At 40.6% G+C, this 20,968-nt stretch overlaps 1 protein-coding gene and 2 long non-coding RNA genes across 5 annotated transcripts in view; 2 read left to right on the top strand and 1 right to left on the bottom strand.

The window, feature by feature from the left end:
- f8 (coagulation factor VIII, procoagulant component) overlaps positions 1-8,458 on the top strand; it is a 15,361-nt gene extending 6,903 nt beyond the window's left edge. Inside the window, exons 14-27 of the mRNA XM_077609896.1 lie at positions 57-1,105; positions 1,198-1,340; positions 2,180-2,345; positions 2,413-2,652; positions 2,768-2,993; positions 3,088-3,270; positions 3,363-3,479; positions 4,204-4,275; positions 4,388-4,473; positions 4,575-4,730; positions 4,829-4,973; positions 5,069-5,211; positions 6,555-6,737; positions 7,680-8,458. Coding sequence (XP_077466022.1) covers positions 57-1,105; positions 1,198-1,340; positions 2,180-2,345; positions 2,413-2,652; positions 2,768-2,993; positions 3,088-3,270; positions 3,363-3,479; positions 4,204-4,275; positions 4,388-4,473; positions 4,575-4,730; positions 4,829-4,973; positions 5,069-5,211; positions 6,555-6,737; positions 7,680-7,844 — 3,074 coding nt within the window. The 3' untranslated portion in view covers positions 7,845-8,458. The remainder of the gene's footprint in view (positions 1-56; positions 1,106-1,197; positions 1,341-2,179; positions 2,346-2,412; positions 2,653-2,767; positions 2,994-3,087; positions 3,271-3,362; positions 3,480-4,203; positions 4,276-4,387; positions 4,474-4,574; positions 4,731-4,828; positions 4,974-5,068; positions 5,212-6,554; positions 6,738-7,679) is intronic.
- Positions 8,459-10,827: 2,369 nt separating this feature from the next.
- On the top strand, positions 10,828-12,744 carry LOC144082379 (uncharacterized). Its single transcript, XR_013303228.1, has 7 exons — positions 10,828-11,222; positions 11,807-11,871; positions 11,950-12,012; positions 12,088-12,138; positions 12,210-12,275; positions 12,354-12,397; positions 12,688-12,744. It is a non-coding gene; the product is annotated as an uncharacterized LOC144082379 (long non-coding RNA).
- Positions 12,745-12,789: 45 nt separating this feature from the next.
- Positions 12,790-14,747, bottom strand: LOC144082380 (uncharacterized). 3 transcript variants are annotated; one of them, XR_013303231.1, is made up of 6 exons: positions 14,604-14,747; positions 14,316-14,422; positions 13,552-13,622; positions 13,361-13,470; positions 13,001-13,095; positions 12,790-12,919 (listed from the first exon to the last, which is right to left on the bottom strand). It is a non-coding gene; the product is annotated as an uncharacterized LOC144082380 (long non-coding RNA). The 3 variants fall into 3 exon arrangements; XR_013303230.1 differs by having other exon boundaries at positions 12,997-13,065; XR_013303229.1 differs by having other exon boundaries at positions 13,001-13,065.
- Positions 14,748-20,968: the final 6,221 nt, after the last annotated feature.

Genomic DNA, 20,968 nt, shown 5'->3' with positions numbered 1-20,968 from the left:
GACCGCAATAACCTAAAACCCCGTTTGTTTTCTGACCTCCTGTTTCCCTCTGGAAGGCGAGTGGGAGATTAGCGCCTACGACGGCAACCTCAGGAGTCGAGGGATGAGCACCAGTTACGTCGTTTGTCCCTGCGGCTTCGGAAACCCGTTTGTCGGCCATGACGAGGACATCAACGGTTTGGCGAGCTGCGTGGGCCTAGTGCCGAAGAGCATGAGACCTGCCAATGTGAAAAATACAGTTTGGGGGTGCAAAAATTATACCAACAGTCACTACGACACAGGTGACAATATTGAGTGGACTGTGAGAGGAACCCAAATGTGTCAGACGAGAAATTTGACCGAAGGCTCTTTGGGTGGAGAAAATGCAACCACTGAACCAGACGGCGAAATCCCAATGGATGTTTTGAAGGAATTGGATCGGAACGGCGAGTGGACGGTGGACGCCAATGCCACGGAACCCGAAAGCGGAATCCCACTGGATGTTTTGAAGGAATTGGATCGGAACGGCGAGTGGACGGTGGACGCCAATGCCACGGAACCCGAAAGCGGAATCCCACTGGAAATTTTGAAGGAATTGGATCGGAACGGCGAGTGGACGGTGGACGCCAATGCCACGGAACCCAAAAGCGGAATCCCACTGGATGTTTTGAAGGATTTGGATCGGAACGGCGAGTGGACGGTGGACGCCAATGCCACGGAACCCCAAAGAAATGGCAGGCGGAGAAGATGGGCGGAAGGAACCTGGACAGAAGAAAACTTGACTTCTGGAGACGATGAATTCCAAGGCCAGTTCGGGGAAGGGAGCTCGAAAAATGGAACGGGCGTCCAGCTGAACGCCGGACAAAAGAACGCCACGCCATTTGAAATCAATGCCACGAGCGAAGAAAGCAACGACATCCTACCCGACAGAAATCCAAGACTGGTGGCGAAGCTTTTAAATGAAAGCAATTCACTAGAAATGGAGAAAGACTTCAGAAAAAGCCTCATCGGAAGTGATTCTGCCAACCAAACCGTGGATTCTCCACGGGTGGTTTATCGTTCTACGGCGGCAAACAAGACAACGGGAATCAGTCTGTCCACGGATTACGACGACTACGGCCAAACGGTAAGGTTGCCTTTCTGGGGGGGAGGGTCTTTGTGTGGCGGACGCTAATCACATATTCGACCACTTGATCTTTCATCTTGCTGTTATTACAGGAGAACAGCACGGCGGATGGAAGTACCTCGGGCCAAATTAATGTGCGCTCTAGCAAAACAATGTACCGCAAATACTACATCGCGGCAGAGGAGATCGACTGGGACTACGGCATCAAAAAAGCGCCTCATCTTATCAAACCAGGGTAGGACGGGTTACTGCGTTTCCAACCAACTCAACTTCCTACGTCGTCCAAATTAAGGCTACGTGGCTGGGGTGTCTTCCATTTATGGCACAGGTGTCAAAGTGGCGGCCCGGGGGTCAATTCTGGCCCGCCACATCATTTTGTGCGGCCCGAGAAAGTAAATCATGAGACTTTCTGTCTTACGGTTAAAATTCAAATGAAGATTATAGATTTTAGATAGTTTCCTGATTTTCCACTTTTTAAATCATTACTTGCAATTTTTTTTAATCCATTTTTCTCAGTTCAAAAAGTATCTTGTAAAAGCTAAATATAAATACAATTTTTCTCTAATTCCACTTTAATATGGAACGTAATTAAAAAGATTTGGTTTCCTTTTGAAACAAATTATTAAAACACGTTTTCCCTTACTAAGAAAAATAACTCAAATAAACATTGTTTTAGATCTATAAAAAACTGAATATTTAGGCCTTTTGATCCAGTTCTTTTAATCCCATTTTTTTAAATATCTAAATATTAGATCTAAAATGGTCCGGCCCACATGAAATCGAGTTGACGTTAATGCGGCCCGCGTACCAACCCGAGTTTGACACCCTTGATTTATGGGAATGTTTTCATGCCAAAATTGCCACTTTTAGGAGGTCAATTATAAATAGAGGGATGTGTCACTAGACACTTGTTGTTGCCATTCAAATCTTTTCTAAATAAAATGCGACGAGGCTTGCTCCCGTTTTTCTTGGACTTACTTTAACCCAGTTTTCCAAAACTGGGACATTTGCTTAAATAAAATAACATTTGATATGAGATAAATCATTGGATCAAGTCATCATGATCAACTTTAGGGAGAAGCGTCGTGGAATGAGGAAGTTCCTGGCAGCATACAAGAAGGTGGTCTTTCGGCAATACACCAAAGAAGACTTCCTGAAAGCGTCCCCCAGAGGAGAGCTTGAAGAACACCTGGGAATTATGGGACCCTTCATCAAGGCGGAAATCAACCAGCACCTGACTGTGAGTCAAGTGGACTTGGTGGTTAGACTCAACGGTTTATCATCTTCTCACATTCTGCCTCTTCAAGGTGGTGTTCAAGAACAAGGCATCCAGGCCCTACTCCTTTCATCTTCAGGGAGTTTACGATCGTACCGAGGGAGCCGGTATCGCGCAATTCGATGACCGGTCGGCACCGGTGGGCGTTCCAGGAGAACCTGTCCCGCCTGGAGAGGTTCGCACTTATAACTGGAGAATCAGAAATACGCACGGTCCCACGGAGGCAGAGTTCTCGTGCAAAGCTGGAGCCTACTACTCCACTGTGGACAAGGTAGGCATAGATGTGGTCTAGTAGATGGTGCAATGATGTCAAGTGAGGAAGGGGGACAAAAAAAATACTTGCATTTGTATGTTCAATGTTTGGAAATGTGTGCGTTAAATATCAGGAGAAGGACCTTCACTCTGGCCTGATTGGTACACTCCTCGTCTGTAAAAATGGCAATGTGCCAGCTGAGAACTTGGGCTCCCAGATCCAGGATTTCAGCCTTCTCTTCCACGCATTTGACGAGACCAAGAGCTGGTATTTGGAGGAAAACTTGGAGAAGCATTGCATCCCTCCCTGTCAGGTCAACCCGGACGACCCCTGGTATAAGATCAGCAATACATTTTCAGGTGGGGACAGGTCTCGGTGTCGTGTTGTGAAGAACTGACTTTTGCGATGATTGTTTGCACTGCCGATAATCAACATTATATGTCGTTTCCATAGCAATAAATGGCTACGTGGCCGAGACACTTTCTGGTCTGATCGTTGCAAAGGGCCAAAAAGTCCGCTGGCACCTCCTGAATGTGGGAAGTGATGAAGAATACCACGCCGTGCACTTCCATGGTTTGCCTTTTAGCTTCCAAATGGGAAAGGAGCACCGCACAGGCATTTATAATCTATACCCTGGTAAAAAAAAAAAGCTTTATAAATGGTCATAATGACAGAATTTTTGTTGAATAGTGCTCTGTCGGCATACTGTCTGTATCTGTTCACTTTAGGCGTATTCGGCACGATAGAGATGAGCCCCGCCACGGTTGGTACGTGGTTGGTCGAGTGCACCGTCGGGGACTACCAACTGGCTGGAATGAGAGCTAAGGTGTTGGTCTATGATCCAGGTGGGAGCTTTCAAAACAAACCAGCATCGGCGTATCTCTCTTTCCCACTTAAAGAATATCTCACCATGTATTAAACACTTTGAATTAACCTTCCCCTGGCCAATGGCCAAAAATGGTCTACATGGCCATAAACCATGTGACAAGTACCGCACTAGCCAAACAAATACGTAAGTCGCACTGGAGTATAAGACGCACTGGATTATAAATGCACTGGATTATAAATCGCACTGGAGTATAAATCGCACTGGAGTATAAATCGCACTGGAGTATAAGTCGCACTGGAGTATAAGTCGCACTGGAGTATAAGTCGCACTGGAGTATAAGTCGCACTGGAGTATAAGTCGCACTGGGCAAAGAAAGCACATTGAAATGGAAAAAAATATATATTTAGTTTGCACCGGAGGATAGGGTTGCATTTTTTATCAGAAAGCAAGAACAAACTATACGTAAAGTATAATAGTCAAATTGAGAACAAGGAACAAATTGGCTTCCTGTTCATACAACGTGTTTTTTTTTTATAACTACAACCTAGAAATCACAACATTACAAGTTGTTAGTGGGAAGTATGAAGAAATCAAAAGTCGCACTTGGGCATAAGTCTCAGCCAAACTATGAAAAGGGTGCGACTTATAGTCCGTCAAATACGGTATTAAAAAAAATTCCATGCTGTACTTGTACTAAAATCTATCCTATTCTCTGGTTTTATTGAATTGCTTTCACACAGAATGCGCTTTGCCTCTGGGAATGAGATCCGGAAACATTAAAAACTCCCAAATCACGGCTTCAGATCACATAGGTAAAACATTTTTATTCCATTTACGGTATGTATATAGTTCATTCCAAAGTATTTGCCTCATATCATGCATGGAAATGGTCCTAAATTGGATGTTTTTACGTGTTGTGCCCAGGTACATGGGAGCCCCATCTGGCCAGGCTGCACCAATCTGGTTATATCAATGCTTGGAAGGGTATAAGCACTTCTTCTTGGATCCAGGTGGAACACACTGCTTGAGAATGATTGACACCATGAGCTATATCCTCCGACTGTTGGCTTACCTGATTTTTCAAATGCATTGTTCACTTGTTTATCATCAGGTGGACTTGCAAAAGCCAACCCTGCTGCACGGCATTCAGACGCAGGGCGTGAGGTCCAACCTGAAGGCCAACTACATCTCTCTTTTCAGCATTTCCTACAGCCTGGACAAGACCACGTGGATCACCTACCAGGGAAACCACACAACTCAGTCCAATGTGCGAAATCCAAACCATATTTTTCTCGTCAGAACGGCTTCGCGATGCCCCAAAAACGGATATCTGACCATTTTTGCCGCTCTGTTTCACCACTTTAGTGCTTTCACGGAAACATGGACTACATCAAGGTGAAGGATAACCACTTCTCACCTCCATTTGTGGCTCGTTACATCCGGGTTCACCCTAAAAGCTACACGCAGAGTCCCGCACTGCGAATGGAGCTCCTGGGCTGCGATCTCAACAGTTGGGTTCAACTTTACAATAAGTCACGATGCCTTGACATTTAAAATTCTTGCGTGACAATGCACTGAGCTCAAAACTGTTTTGTGAGTGAACAGGTTGCTCAAACCCGCTGGGAATGAGAAATGGAGATATCAGGAACATCACTGCCTCCTCGCATCTTTCGTCCTATCTGCGCGAATGGAGCCCCGCCCTCGCCCGCCTCCATCAGCAGGGAAGCGCCAATGCCTGGAGGCCCAAGGTAAACACATCAATGGACAACATGAGAACGTTCATTCATTTTCTGACACCCTCACAAGCAATGTTCCCTCTAATTTTTTGTTTGTCTGGGCAGAAAGACAACCTCCCTGAGCACACTGAGTACCGGTGTGAGCCACATCATTATTGCTCGCTATGGGCACACACCAGTATCACACCTGCCATAAGCAGGTGCATGTCTACTACACATGAATGATTTAGTAATAATAAAATGTATAATGATTAATATCTATGAGATGAGTGGTTCGCGCGTCGTCCTCACAGCTAAAAATAAAAAAATAAATGGATTTTATTTTGTGCGCTCCATATGATTTGCTGTGCACAGAGAAGACGAGAGTACTGCGCAATTGCGCACGCGCGCAGCTTAGAGGGAACATTGCTCACAAGGGTTGCGGGGGTGCCGGAGCCTATCCCAGCCGACTTCAGGCACGAGGCGAGGGAGACCCCCAATTGGCGGCCAGCCAATCACAGGGCAAAAGGAGACAAAGGACAACCAATCATAGCTAAGGGCAATTTAGAGTGTCCAACCAGCCTACCATGCATGTTTTTGGAATGTGGGAGGAAACCGGAGTACCCGGAGAAAACCCACACAGGCGGGAACATGCGAACGTGTTATTCCATAACCAAATAACGTTGCAGTTTGTCTTTGGAAATATTGTCACTTGTTCCTTCATTATTTGTAGCAGTACGGTATTATTATTATTATTATTTTTACAAGATGTTGTTGTTGTTGTTGGTTTGTACGCTATTATTATTATTTTTTTATCTAATGCTGTTATTCTCGAACAGATCAGGGACACAGCAGTCCTCATTTTTTTTTGTCCTAGGGCTGATTAATTGGATTGATAATATAATAGAAATTGTTATCCCTCTGTTATTTGTGGACGGATCACAAGGACATTGAGTAGATATATTCGGGTTGTGTAGAGAGATAAATCATTTTTTAACTATCATAAATTTCCTTTTGGCAACATTTCCAGGAGAACACGTGTCAAAGTGGTGGCCCGGGGGCCAAATCTGGCCCACCGCATCATTTTGTGTGGCCCGAGAAAGTAAATGATGAGTGCCAACTTTCTGTTTTATAATGAAATTCAAATGAAGATTGTAGATTATTTCCTGTGTTTCCTCATTTTAAATCAATAATTGCAAAAATTCGTACTAATTTGAATGTCCAAAAATGATCTATCCATTAGCACGATCGAGAAAGCTGTCAATTTATCAATCGATTCATTTTGGCAGCCTAGTTGGAAGACATAACGGCCCTACGGATGTAATTGAAACTACCATGTGGCCCGCGACAAAAAATGAGTTTGACACCCCTTGCAGGAGAACAACCTTCAAGAGTGGCTTGAAGTGGACCTGGTCAAAGTCAAGCGCATCACAGGTGTCATTACCCAAGGAGCCAGATCTTTCCGGACACCCATGATGATCACTAGGTTCTCAGTGAGTGTCAGCGTGGATGGACGCACTTGGAACAGAGCGTTGCAGAAGGACTCGCAAAGCGAAATGGTACGATACAACAACACAATAACAAACATCATAATAATAAAGGCGTCTGTTCCGTTTCTAGGTCCAAATAGCAGACATAGTACTTGCTTTTTTTCCATGACTGTCAGATAAATTCCTGTTTCAGCCTAACAACCTGGCCTAGAATTTGCTTTTGGTCAATCAACCTGGCATAGAATGAGCTTTTTGTCAATTTACAATATTTTTAAAGTAGACATTTTGCCTATAGTATTGGATCTTATTGGACTATTGAAGAGTGTCCAGGATCATGACCGGATGTTTGGTCGCCGGACTTTTGGTCGCCGGACGTTTGGTCGCCCGGACCAAACGTCCGGCGACCAAACGTCCGGCGACCAAACGTCCGGCGACCAAACGTCCGGCGACCAAACGTCCGGCGACCAAACGTCCGGCGACCAAACGTCCGGCGACCAAACGTCCGGCGACCAAACGTCCGGCGACCAAACGTCCGGCGACCAAACGTCCGGCGACCAAACGTCCGGCGACCAAACGTCCGGCGACCAAACGTCCGGCAACCAAACGTCCGGCGACCAAAAGTCCGGCGACCAAACAAGGTAAAACAACACGGTCTACGCATCAATCAAAGCCAACAACGGCCCTGAGCAGTTTCACTGAGCGGACGTGTGAGTGTAGAAGAGTTTGTATGTACATGCGTTGTCCCTTTAAGAAGCGACGTCAGTCAGGGTCTTAACAAGTTCTCCAACAAAAAACAATAAAAGTTTGGGAAATTTGGAGCTTTTCTTTAGCCTAATAATTACTAGGGCATTAAGTATGACTAAATAATAATTCACAGTTTGTATTTAGGGAATTTGAGCAACAATTTAAAATGGTAATTATCAATAACCTTCCGGGCGACCAAAAGACCGGCGACCAAACGTCCGAGTACCGTCCAGGATGCAAGACTGATCCCATTCGATTCCTCTTTAGATTTTTGCAGGTAACAACGAGCCCGATGAGGAAGCCTACACTGTTTTTGAGCCAGCTCTCTTTGGCCGCTACCTTCGCATTCACCCTCGCGGTTGGACCAATGACATCGCTCTACGCCTGGAGGTGCTGGGCTGCGACACATGGGAGGATCGCCGCGACCAATGACGCAACGCGCTTTTAGAGCGGCCCGTACATGCGCCAACTTTTTCATCGCTGGTATTTGAGCTCACTGTCAATGACACCTTGCTTTTATTTCCCTAATACTGATAAACTCAGCTATAAATCTATCAGTTCAAGAAGAATGATTGTCTCCACTTTAGGTTTGTGTTCTATTCCACAAAAAAGTGACATTTTGATGGTGTCACACTTGCATTAATACAGTTTGCACAAAAATGATCAGTGTCAATAGATTGACATCAGTACATTTAGTTCATCATTATTGACCGTATTTAGTTCATCATTATTGAGCATACACAATCAAAAAAAATACTACTGATAAAATAGTTGCGCATTTATGGCCTGCTTTTATCGCCCATTTTCTTCGCGCTAAGCTATAAGTTATTGGATCTGTTCTTCATAGGAAAGTGTATCAGAAAAGTTGTCATAATGGAGAGAAAAGTTTCAAAAAGTTGCCAACATCTTCAGAATGGATGCTAGTGTAAATATTTCAAAGGAAGATGGACGTGTCATGTTTGAATGTTTGTTATATATTGTCGCAAAAGTATGGATTGACATTTCTGCTTTCATGAATTTCATATAAATAATGAATCTAAAACGGATGGACTTGTTTTCATTTGCAAACTTCAGTTTTGACAGCTCATCTCATTTTCTGAACCGCTTTATCCTCACCAGGATCACAGGGGGTGCTGGAGCCTATCCCAGCTGACTTCAGGTCAGAGGCAGGGGACACCCTGAATTGGTGACCAGCCAATCACAGGGCACAATGAGACAAACAACCAGCCTACCATGCATGTCTTTGGAATGTGGGAGGAAACCAAAGTACCCAGAGAAAACCCACACAGGCCCGGGGACAACATGCAAACTCCACACAGGTAGACCGACCTGGATTTGAACCCAGGTCTCCAGCCGTGAGGCCGGCACACTAACCACTCACTCACCGGGCCACCCTCAGTTTTGACATGACCCACAATTTAAGAATGTAAACATACAAATATCGAAACTGAGTTTCTCCCTCTATCTATTTATCTAGATAGATAGATAGCTAATTTACACAAGAATATATTATTTCTACAAATAAAATTCATGGTGAAAATTCCATTGAAACATCCATTCCATTTTTTTTTATATATTCCTTCATCTTCCATACCGCCCATCCTCGAAAGAGTTGCAGGGGTCGCTGGAGCCTAACCCACCTGTCTTCGGATAAAAGACAAACTACACCCTAGACTGGTCGCCATAGTGCACACTCATTTAAACATAAGAGTACAAAAGCAGCTTGTCAATTATTCCACAACACTAGAATTGCACTTAACGTATTTCACTGCATCTCAATGAGATCCTTTCCTAATTTTAGTGTCCTTTTAGTTAGCGCAAAAACACACTTTCCTTTCAAATGGCATCTCTATTCCTTGAATATTGTGCACGCAGGCCGAATGAGGATCATTGTCGTTTTCATTCAAATTCAATCTCCTCACGTCAGGAATGCTTTGTTCCTCCTCGTTATCTTTGCTGTTTCTTCACTCTTTGTGTCTGTTGTCCTTCGTGTTCCAGATCTGTTATTTTGGCTTATCCTATTCAAGCCAGGCTGTCCAGGACACAATGAGCAAGCGTGCTCCCACGTAAGGCAAAATGGTGTTGCGTGAAAACATGATCAGAATGTTTGTTGCTCTAAATTGTCTTTATCTCCTTATTATCCGCTCAGAAAGTTTCCTGGCTTGAGAAAGCGACACCGGACAGGATGTTGGTGGCACTACGTCACGTGGAGCTGATAGGATTCGCAAAACAGGAACACCTGGTTTTTGAACGCCGACGGATTGAGTTTGGATGGGATTATTCGGAGGTCATTGGCTTCATGATAAGGTCGCAATCACCTTGCTGCTGTTAGACGGAAAAAAAGCAGTGTACATGGGGTTTGTTTATGTTTCCTAAGGAATGTGTCCGCCACCATCTGAAAAGATGCTTTAAAAAAAAGTACCTGCCGTTTTTTTTTTAGTTGAACATTAACGTGGTACTGCAATGTCGTGGGATGTTTCCGACTCAAGTGACTGCAGGAATTTCCATACGAATGTAATTTGTGACTTCTAGCTAATCTTTCAAGTGTTTGCTGGAAATTGCAATGGTGATTTGGTCAACTTCCGCTCTCATAACCTTGCGGCCTCCTTGCAAAATTTCCTGTGGTACGCGCCCTGGCTTTTAAGAGATATCCTTTAATTTTGAACTCTTTGAATGAAGTCGAGCATATGTTTGACCCTTAAAAATAAGAGCTATACTATATAAAAATATAAATAGAAATGGCTTATTTATTAGTCATTGAAAATCTTTCATTGCCACATTGATTACAACATCGGCCTTGGCTTATTATGGCTTATTTTGCTGTACCAGGTCACATATTTGCAGTCTTAAACCATATTGTTGTCAATGAGGTAGGTTCCAGCACCCCCCGCAACCCTTTTCAGGATAAGCGGTTGGGAAAATGAATGATTGTATGTGGAGTGTGCTGTGGGGATTTGCTACGTGTTGCAGACAGGATATACATTGAAACTATATGGGTGTTTAATTACATTGCTTTAAATTATTGGGTTTTGAATGTTTTTATTTTAAAATTTGCTAAAATTCCCTGAAACTGTAGATTGAATCTTGTTTTGAGGTGGCACCACTGGAGTGTGGGAAGGAGCCCCTCTACTGGACAATTACTGTCTTACCGTGTGAAAATTAATTCTGAACAGTTTCTTTAAAAAAATGACAATGTATAGTAAGGCTTTTTTTTCTTTTAAAAAAATGACCATGTATAGTAAGGCTTTTTTTAATTACCATGTATAGTAAGGCTTTTTTAATTACCATGTATATTGTATAGTAAGGCTTTTTAAAAAATGACCATGTATAGTAAGGCTTTTAAAAAAAATGACCATGTATAGTAAGGCTTTTTTTCCTTAAAAAAACGACCATGTATAATAAGGCTTTTTTTTTAAATAGACCATGAATAGTAAGGCTTTAAAAAAAAAAGACCATGTATAGTAAAGCTTTAAAAAAGACCATGTAGGCTTTACAGAAAATTATATGAGACACACGTACTGTGTTTTTTAGGATCAAGACCACAAAAAATCACAACCATCTACGTCATCTTCAAAACATAGACATTGAGTTGGGAGGAACGTCATCTTCAAAACATAGACATTGAATTGGGAAGACAAATTACTTCGTAGAGCACGCTAAGAAAGTCACCATCTTTTCCACTTTCAATATGACGGGGTAATATGGGCGTGGCCTATCTTCAAGCCGGATGTATAAATTGAGCACATGCGCAGTGCCTCGTCTTCTCCAACAGCCATGTCCATGCTGATGGCCGTGTAGCATGCCAACAAGGTAAGGCGTTGAGCACTATACTGGCCTAAGTGCATTTTTATCACGCTACCGGCAGATTCTTTAGGAATCAATTGAGCTAAAACGCCAACAAATCTGTTAGTTTAATGCCAGGTTTAACACACCGTTGTCAATTTAAGTTTGGGCTCCGGCTGTGTGCCGCATGTGACAGACTATCTTAGCATTAGCGTCACGACAACGCTTTCCATTTGACCACGTCAAGTGTCGTCTTGATGTTAATACTAAGAGATCTAGTCCGTTTTCTCCATTTTCGAGTCGTGTAGAAAGACTTTTAGTGGATTCAAACAAAGCCGAGATATCAACGGACAGTTTGTTAGGTAAAGGCTCACTCAAAAATGATGTATGTACTGATAGTTTTCACTGCGAGTGCTAAACAAATCATTGTAATCAAAAATTGTTAAGCCAACTTTCTACGAACTGTTAACTTCAGTCTGTATATTTAATCGTTTTGTCTGGAAAAGGGAAATTAGCACGGAGCACTCACTAACTTATTTTCATTCTTTATCTTGATCGTTTATTGTGAGATTTCTCTTTCATGTAATAATTGTTTGTCAACTCCCAAATAGCTTGGTTAAATCAAGATGCAGTTCTTCCCGTGTGCCTCAGGACACTCAAACCCTTGAGGTTACAGGTAAAACTAATCCCATCTGTTGAATCTCCAGTCTCTGTATATGACAGCTTTTGCTTCTTTTTTTTTTGCACACATCAGGTCCATGTCCAGGTGATCTTCCCAGGTTGCCCACTTGAAGATGATGTGGCGTCTCTGAACTCTGTAAGATTTCTCTTCCTGTATTAGTTGTTTGGCAACTCCTAAATAGCTTTGTTAAATGAAGTTTTCCCCGTTTAGCATCATCTTTGGTCTTCTCATCAAGGTAAAACTAGATTTAACAACAAAAACGTAAGTCTGTTTGTTGAATCTCCAGTGTATTCCTATATATGCTAACTTTTGCTTTTTTTTGCACACATCAGGTCCATGTCCAGACTTAGGAGGGACTTGCAGATGATGCCTCGTCTCTGAACGTAGTCTTCTGAGAGGTTAGTTTATTGTAGAATATCCAAGTATTCATCCAGATCTATTTTATTGACTAAAGTTGCAATTTACTCCCCTCTTAGGTGAAGTCCAGAGTTCTCTGGCTCATGGTGACCAGATCCTTAAGGTAAGAAGGATCTTACTTTTTTTTTTCAGTCAGAAATTTTAATAAAAGAGATTTGAGTGTCAATTGTCTTTGTTAAAACACTTGGAGAAAAAAGACCCAAGACCCTCAATGGTCTTTTTTTTCCTTTAATTTTTGGTGTTTATATTCTAAGTGTTTTATAATTTTAAGTATTTTTTTTTAAACATATCTAAGTCAGCCATTTTAGAATTAAACAGTTTTTTTTTTTTACTCTAAAATGACTAAGTGTTTTGTTGAAAATTTTCTAAGTCTTTTATATTTATTGTCTACAGGTGGAGAGGACTGGCCAGACAAATGTGTACCTTTGAATAAAAACTTTCAAATGTCAAGCTACCTGTGTTTTTCTTCATATAACTAGCAAAAAAAAATGCATGTACATTTCAAGAACTTTTATTTTTCCACAAAAAGGGGTTATCAGGATAGGTCCACATTAGCCATCCAGCATTTAAAGATGAGGTTGTGTTGCTGTTCATGGACAAGAATCTCTTGGCACTGGATGGAACTCTGGAAAATAAAAAAAGAGTCAACATTAAAAAATAAAATAGACAGGATTAGTTAAGTCAAAAAAAGTTAGGTTTTACCAACATCAGAAAGGTCCTTCTTCCCAAGATGCCATCTGTCCTTTCCTCAGTCAGCAGGCCTGCATCCCACTGCAAAAGAAGGCACACAATATTAAAGCCCTAGGAGGAAAAAAATATATTAATATTAGACACCCCCTGGTGTACTTTTTGTCCACTGCAGAAACAGGGAGACTAAAAAATGATCCGAGTCTTTATAAGAGGAAACTGCAGTCCTTGAGGGCCCCTGTCCAGTTTACTTTCCATGTCCTCCATCACATCTTAATCAGGATCATTTGATTCAAATGTGGTGGGAGATATGGAAAGCATACTAGATAGGGACCCTGAGGACCAGAGTTGGAGACACCTGCTCTATAATGACAAGTACCTGAGGGGATGTTGGTGTCAAAAAGTGTGCCGTCCACCAATGTCACCCTTTTTGGGGAAGTTTGTCTGGTCATCTTTCTTCAGCGTTGATTTGGTAAACTTGGGTGGACACTGAAGAGAAGCAAGATACAAAATGAGTAGGTTTAGTACACATTACAAGAAAATAAATAACCTGAAACACTTGGGTCCTACATTGTCCACAACCTTTGCCTTGACTTCTTGACAGCTGTCACCTCTTCCACCGTGTCCGTGGCTTTAAACCTCTACAAAACACAGCATGATTATATAATTGCTTATTTAACCATTTTGACCAGTGGGCCACAAACTATTCCAGAAAGGGCCACGGAGGGTGCAGGTTTTCATTCCAAACTGTAAGAGGAAACCTTTCCACCAATCTGGTAACCTAGTAGCACAATCACTGGATTGCACTCAGGTGATTCTTTTTTTCCAGCAGAAACCTCATTGGTTAAACTGTTAATGTTGGATCTGTTGGAACCAAAACCTGCACCCACAGCAGCCCTCGAGGACCAGTTTGGAGACCTATAATGAGGGAAAATGGTTATTTTATCATATGTTTAAACTTGAGTGAAAAAATGACCCCTGCACTTGTGTTGACTGAATGTCTCAAACGCATTTAAAATTAAAACAATGAAAAGGTCCAAGCCCTGAGGTCTTCCTTTAAGAAATTGAAGGGAAATGTCTATATTCTATAAAAGTGCACTGTTTTTCCTTACACCTCCACTGATAGCATTTATGTGGTTGTGAGTTATCCACACAAGTTCTTGCTATTTAAAAAAAAATATCAACGCCAAGCCAGTTAGTGTTTTCATTCAAAATTGGAATGTATCATAATGAAAAACAAGCTAAATTAGCAAAGCCGTGAATACCGAACGCTGATATTTAATGATTACACGGATACAGTAAATAGAAACTACTATTTAAGAAAAATGACTCACTTTGCTGACAAACAGCTAGCTCGTTATATGGCGTCGACAAGTTGCTCCTTTTTGGCTGTTATGGCCCCATTCTTGATGTTTCCCAGCAATCTGTATTCGTTGAGGAACTGAAACACACAATGGAATGAAACATTAGAGCTGTAAGTAACGCAATGTAGCCAATTTGTTTGCAAACATTTTACTGTCTGCATCCACGTTGGGCCACATCACGCGATCGAAGCATGCTACCGTCATAAAGCACTCTTAAAATGAGAAGTGGGGCTTAGAAATCCCCAAATGACAACGTACCGAATGCGCTGCATTGTCCTGTGAGAACTTTATCAGGTATTTCTTCGGTAAATCGTCACTTCTAAGCGGCGCTGCGGCAAACTCGCGTTTTGGCTCATCCGCCATTTTGAAGACAGGAGACGGGTCACATGACCCAGGGCAGAGTTCCAGGGCCATGAACTCTGACCTGTGTCAGGAAGTTAAAAGCAGGAAGAAAAAAATAATGGCGTCCTCTAGTGGCTCAATGTCTTTTTTAAAGACCTTAAAAAAAACAAGAAAAAAAACATTATACTACAGGGTGTTCCAAAATGTTTAGTAGGCCAATATTTTTGACTATGCATTGTATAGTAAGGCTTTTTATGTAAAATAAAAAAGACTATGTATAGTAAGGCTTTTTTTCTTTAAAAATGACCTAGTATAGTAAGGCTTTTTTTAAAATGACCATGTATAGTAAGGCTTTTTTTTGTAAAAATGACCATGTATAGTAAGGCTTTTTTTTGGTAAAATTGAGCATGTATATATAGTAAGGCTTTTTTTAAATGACTATGTAGAGCACAGGTGTCAAAGTGGCGGCCCGGGGGCCAAATCTGGCCCGCCGCATCATTTTGTGCGGCCCGAGAAAGTAAATCATGAGTGCCGACTTTCTGTTTTAGGATCAAATTAAAATGAAGAGTATAGATGTATATTAAATTTCCTGATTTTCCCCCTTTTAAATCAATAATTGTAATTTTTTAATCCATTTTTTCTGTTTTTAGTTCAAAAATCATTTTGTAAAATGTAAAAATATATTTTAAAAAAAGCTAAAATAAACATTGTTTTAGATCTATAAAAAACTGAATATTCAGGGCTTTTAATCCAGTTCTTTTAATCCATTTATTAAAAAAAATCTAAATATTATATCTAAAATAAAATCGAGTTGATGTTAATGCGGCCTGCGAACCAACCCGAGTCTGACACCCTTGATGTATAGTAAGTCTTTTTTTTTTTTTTTAAATGACCATGTATAGTAAGGCTTTTTTGTTTAAAAAATGACCTGGGTTTGAACCCAGGACCCCAGAGCTGTGAGGCTGACGCGCTAGCCACTCACGCAAACAGGCTGCCAAGGATATGGTTCATAACAAAATGTAGACCATGTAGAATAAGGCTTTTTTTCTTAAGGAAAAGACCATGTATCATAAGGCTTTTTCATTTACTGAGCTGAATTCCAAACAGCCTAACATTCATGATTTTGGGAGGAAACTGGAGTGCCTGGAGAAAACCCATGCAGGCCCAGGTAGAATGTGCAAACTCCACAAAGGTTTACCCTGGTGCACTAACTACTCAAGCCACCAGGCCCCCAAGACTACATTTTGTTTAGAAAAAAAGTAGACCATGTATAGTTAACATTGAGTGAAAAGGAGCAATAGCAGGTTTTGTTTAAAAGTTGATCATGGGAGTTTTGCTTTCTACCAGAATATATTTCGTTGTTTTCTGCACCCAAAGTAGGGGTGAAATGAATTAGAAGCAACATACCAGACATGGTGGCCCAGTGGCATGAGTGTTTAGTGTGTTGGCTTCACAGCTCTGGGGTCCTAGGTTCAAATCCAGGTCATGTCAACCTGTGTGGGGTTTGCATGCTTTCCCTGGGCCCACATTCCGGAAGCATGCAATATAGTGCATGGTCGTCCTTTGTCTCCTTGTGCCCTGTGATTGGCTGGCCACCGTTTGGGGATGTCTTCTGACTCTGGCCTGGAGTCAGCTGGGTTAGGCTCCAGCACCCCCCATGACCTTAAAGTGGTGAGATGAGATTACAGACATCCACTACAAATGCTTTTATGCAGGTATTCCATATGAATAAAGTGTAATAATTAGATTAGATTGATGCCTAGATAGCACAACAAGGAAGAGTCATTGCCCCAAATACTTCAAAGAACGCAGCCATGTTGCTGTGGCGATAACGAGTACACAGTGTCATGTGTTTACGGACACATTCAAGCACCATAGAGTAGAGGATTGTATTAAGCCATCCAAATGACATTTACGTGACTATTACGTCTTTGTACATTCAAAGGCAGTCTCACATTAATCTCCACTTTAATACAGTAGACGCCCGGGAGGCATTCCGCATCAGTCAGAGGAGAAACTCGGAATTAAAAAAAAACGGCAACGAGAGAGCCCAATCTTTTCCGGTTAGAGCTTTAATGTTTTAAAAGTATAAACTGACTCTTAATACAGATGATGTTGACATACACACAGACAAAGACAAACAAAAATCTTTCTAGCAGCTTGACAAATTAGTTTCAGATTTAGTAACATTAAGCCTACTGGTCTCATTGTTCTACGGTCATAAAAAAAGGGAGGAGCTTACAAGCAGGTAGCAATATAAACAAAACGCTTCTTAAGAGAGGCAATCATGGTTTTAATTTGTCGTGACCTCTCTGGAGGTTATCAGGCCGCTACAACTCATCAAAAGACGGATAGCAATTAGAAAAGATCGCCCATAAAAAGCTGTGAAAAAGTGACCGTTGTCCAAATAAGCAGAAACAACAAAAGCTCGTTGCTCGCGTTACAAAAAGCATTTGGCCAACATTTATTTTACCGATTGCGGCTTTTGCTGGCAGTGAATGAGGTGTTACTGTTTTGATTTTTGCAAGTAATGGCTCAGTTTTCTAACTATAATCTGGAGATTTGAATCTCCTGCTGGACACGCTATTGGTATACTAGTTTGTGAAATAAACATGGCAAAAGACTGAGGTCAGAAAATTAGGAAGAAATGGCACATTAACAAAGAATACAAAAAAAATGTATTGCATTGAAAGCCATATATTACACACGTGTATTAGCGATTTTGAAATGTGGTTTCTATGAGGTCACCAAAAAAACACACACACAAAAATAACAATTTCTTTTGCCTATTTCTTTACATTCATCCTACATGATTGTTTCATTAGATACAGTGCAACTTTTAAAGACAATCTTTTTTGTGGTGTTTACTTTCTTTCTAAAGTCAGCTCACACACAACAAACAACAAAACCTGTAGTCAATGCACAAGTCATACTTTCACTTTTCTCTCTGCCGTACAAGTAGAAAAAGTTAAACATTATTAAAATAATAATAATACACAATATAACCTTACCAGTGGTGCCTTGAGATATTAATGACTCAATTCAATATGATTATACAGACGCTCCCCTACTTACGAACATTCGACTTACGAACAATGGTACATACGAACATGTCTGCAAATTGCGTTTATGTCGAAAAATGGTCGTAAGTTCGATTTTGTATTGCGCGCCTTTTTCCGAGTAGTGCTTCTTTCCGCCGCTAATACCGACGCCTGGCGCTGAGCGCTCAGCTCACCCAGCATCCACCTTCCTCTGCCCAGTTCGTTGCAGTGCGTAAGTTGCGTAAGTGCGTGACGTATCTCCAGTGCGCAAAGAACCTTTTTCATTTTTATCATGAAATATCTCGTGCAGCCATTATTCAATATGGTTGGTGAAAAGCGAAAGGCTTCTAGTGAGGGAGGTGCAAGGAAGAGGCAAGCCATTTCATTTGAAACGAGTGGCAATAATAACGAAGCTTGATGCGCGTGAGAGTGGTGAGCGTTGCACGCGAATACAACTTGAATTGTTCGACCGTCAGTACCATTTATAAACAGAAAGATCGAGCAGCAGGACCCAAATATTGAACGTTGCACAAAGTTTGCAAATCAATTGAATGATGCCATACAGTGCTACCGCATCATTTATGATGAAAAAAAAGAAGAAAACTGTGCAATCGTCGTTAGATCGCTTCTTTCGGCCAGTTTCTAATACATAAATCTCTCTCTCTATAGTACTGTACATATTCTCTCCATTTTATTAAATGTTTTTAGTACAAACCAATGCGTGTTACTTATACAAGCCCTAATACAAAATATAGCACTGAATCAACTTACAAACAAATTCAACTTCTGAACAATCGCTCGGAACCTAACTCGTTCGTAAGTAGGGGAGCGTCTGTATGCCAAAAAAAGAGCCTCAGTGTCACTACATTAAATGTACAAAAATATTGCGGTCTCCATCTACATCCCAAAAAGGTGCAACATGCTGATTGGAAGCCTCCAAATTGTTCTAAAAGTGTGTGCACGGACAGTTGTTTGTCTCATTCTGAGCCGGGATAAGCTCCAGCACCCCCGCAACCCTGGTGAGAATAAGCGAGAAAAAAAAAAACTAAATCCGATTTGAAATACGGTCGTTTTCAATTATTTCTAATTGTACCTCAGGGCACCATGGTGTTTAGTAAAAATATAGTTTTTTTAATGACGCTTAATAGTGTTTAATAATGTACAGTGAACAGAAAAAGTGTTTGCATGTTTAATTGCACAAAATGTATGCGGCAAATAATGAAACCTCGTCATTGTGAATTTTTTGCACGCTAAAATGAGTATCTATGGGTTGAACGGTGGATTAGTGTTTAGTATGACTGCTTTGCAGTTCTGAGATCGAGGGTTCGATACCAGATTGTGTGGAGTTTACCTCAACCATAATCTCCAAATTTTCACTAATTTCGTTATACGCAGCTGTGTATGATGACAATAAAGGCTTTTGATTGATTGATCAAGGTTACAGTTATTGTGCATGACATCACTGATGCAATTTGATGTCTTGATTGACATCACACGATGAGGATTTGATGCTAAAGTTTCCATTTTTTTCAAAATCAACAGTGTACTAAACACAAAAATACTAACAAATAGTCAAGTAACAGATTAGTAGTTAAAAAAAAGAAAAAAAAGAAAGCTTAGCTGGTAAAGAGAAGGCAAAATGTTGGATGAACTGGTACAAAGTGAACCTGAGCTTTGAAAATTGATTTACGGTTTAGACCGGTCTGAAAAAGGTAGCTCTGTGTTTCAATTGAGGTTGTCACTGCATATTGAGAAAAAGAAAAAAAAATCTTGAAATATAACACATAAGGAGAAAAAAAGAAGAAAAAAAAAAGACAAATACTGTAACAAAAACTAAAAATATTCACAGCAACATTGATCAAAATTCAATATTATGTTACAGACTAACTGTCAGTAAATCAGTGAATATTAGTCATTAATGTGTGATTGATTAAATATCGGTTAAACTTGGCTTATGTGGCTATTGAAAAGTATAAACTTAAGCAGTTTATACTTTAGAATTTGACCTACTAATCCGTATTTCATCAGATTATCTTGAAATAACGCAATACTATTTGTAAATCTGTATTATATACAATCATGTTGCTAAGCAGATGATTAACGCTGCATTCCACAAGGTTGGAAATTCTATTTTTTTTTGCTGCCAACACTGGAATTCCACTCAAACCCGAAAAGTCCAAGTCAGGAAAAAAATATCCACACTAACAAAGTGGCTTCAATGATTAAACATAATGTACTAGTATTGAATAAATATTTATTCGGTATAACGTCACACGCTAGTAATGCGATGTTGTACTCAACTCGATGAAGTTCGGTATTTCGCCGCATGACATTATTCGTCAAATATATTTTTTTTAAAAAAGCTCATAAAATATGATAATTTGCCATTATATGTTGGTTTGATCTTGACTTAGAAAATAAATTCATCTAGAACCGGAACTCCAGTCTCATTTAAGGTCCATAATTCATGTATTTTTACTCATTAGTTGTATTAAAAGATGCATTTGAGATGAAATTAATCTGAAACTAAAGAGCAATAAGAAAAAAGAAGGCAGTTTAAATCTCTCCTAGTCGATTGACCCAGTTTAAAATTCATTGTTGACACAAATGCATGGTAAAAGCTTAGAAAGGATACATTTTCCCTACAAGGGAAAAGCTCAAAAATGCTTTTTTAAATGTGGAAAATATCCACACCAGGTCATTAAAATGATCCCACCTTAATATGGTAATACACAGTGTCAGACATGGGGAAAAAATTGTAGGAATCATTCAGGAAAGTCAAAGATTAGGTGGCAACATTTGAAACGTGGACGGCGTATATTTAAAGCATTGCCCTGCATTTGATTGACCTACTTTTGTGTTCCATCAAACACATGCCATTTAATGCAAAATAACAACATTTTCTTGTGTTTATGTGTGAAAAGCGTACTCAGTTGCATTTGGGTCTTCTGTGGAGCTGGCTGTAGTTCATTTTGAAAATATACATTTGGAGTTAAATGAGGCTGATTTTGATTTTTTTTCCCTCTTAGACATGATATTTTCCTGAGAGCTGTCCCAGTGGAAAGATTAAGAAGAATAGAGACAGAAAATATGAGCTGAAATCATCAAGCGTGGATGATCAAGCAACTTTTCACTCCAAAATAGCTCTTTAACTGCTTGTTATCAATACAAAATTGACCTTTTGCTTGCCTGGCATATGTTCATTGAACATCTTATTGTTCCATCATAGATTGCTTCTTT

Source organism: Stigmatopora argus, chromosome 9 (assembly GCF_051989625.1).
Source record: "Stigmatopora argus isolate UIUO_Sarg chromosome 9, RoL_Sarg_1.0, whole genome shotgun sequence".
Lineage (NCBI taxonomy): Eukaryota > Metazoa > Chordata > Actinopteri > Syngnathiformes > Syngnathidae > Stigmatopora > Stigmatopora argus.
Note: the sequence above shows the minus strand (reverse complement) of the source record. Positions and strands in the feature narration are given on the sequence as shown.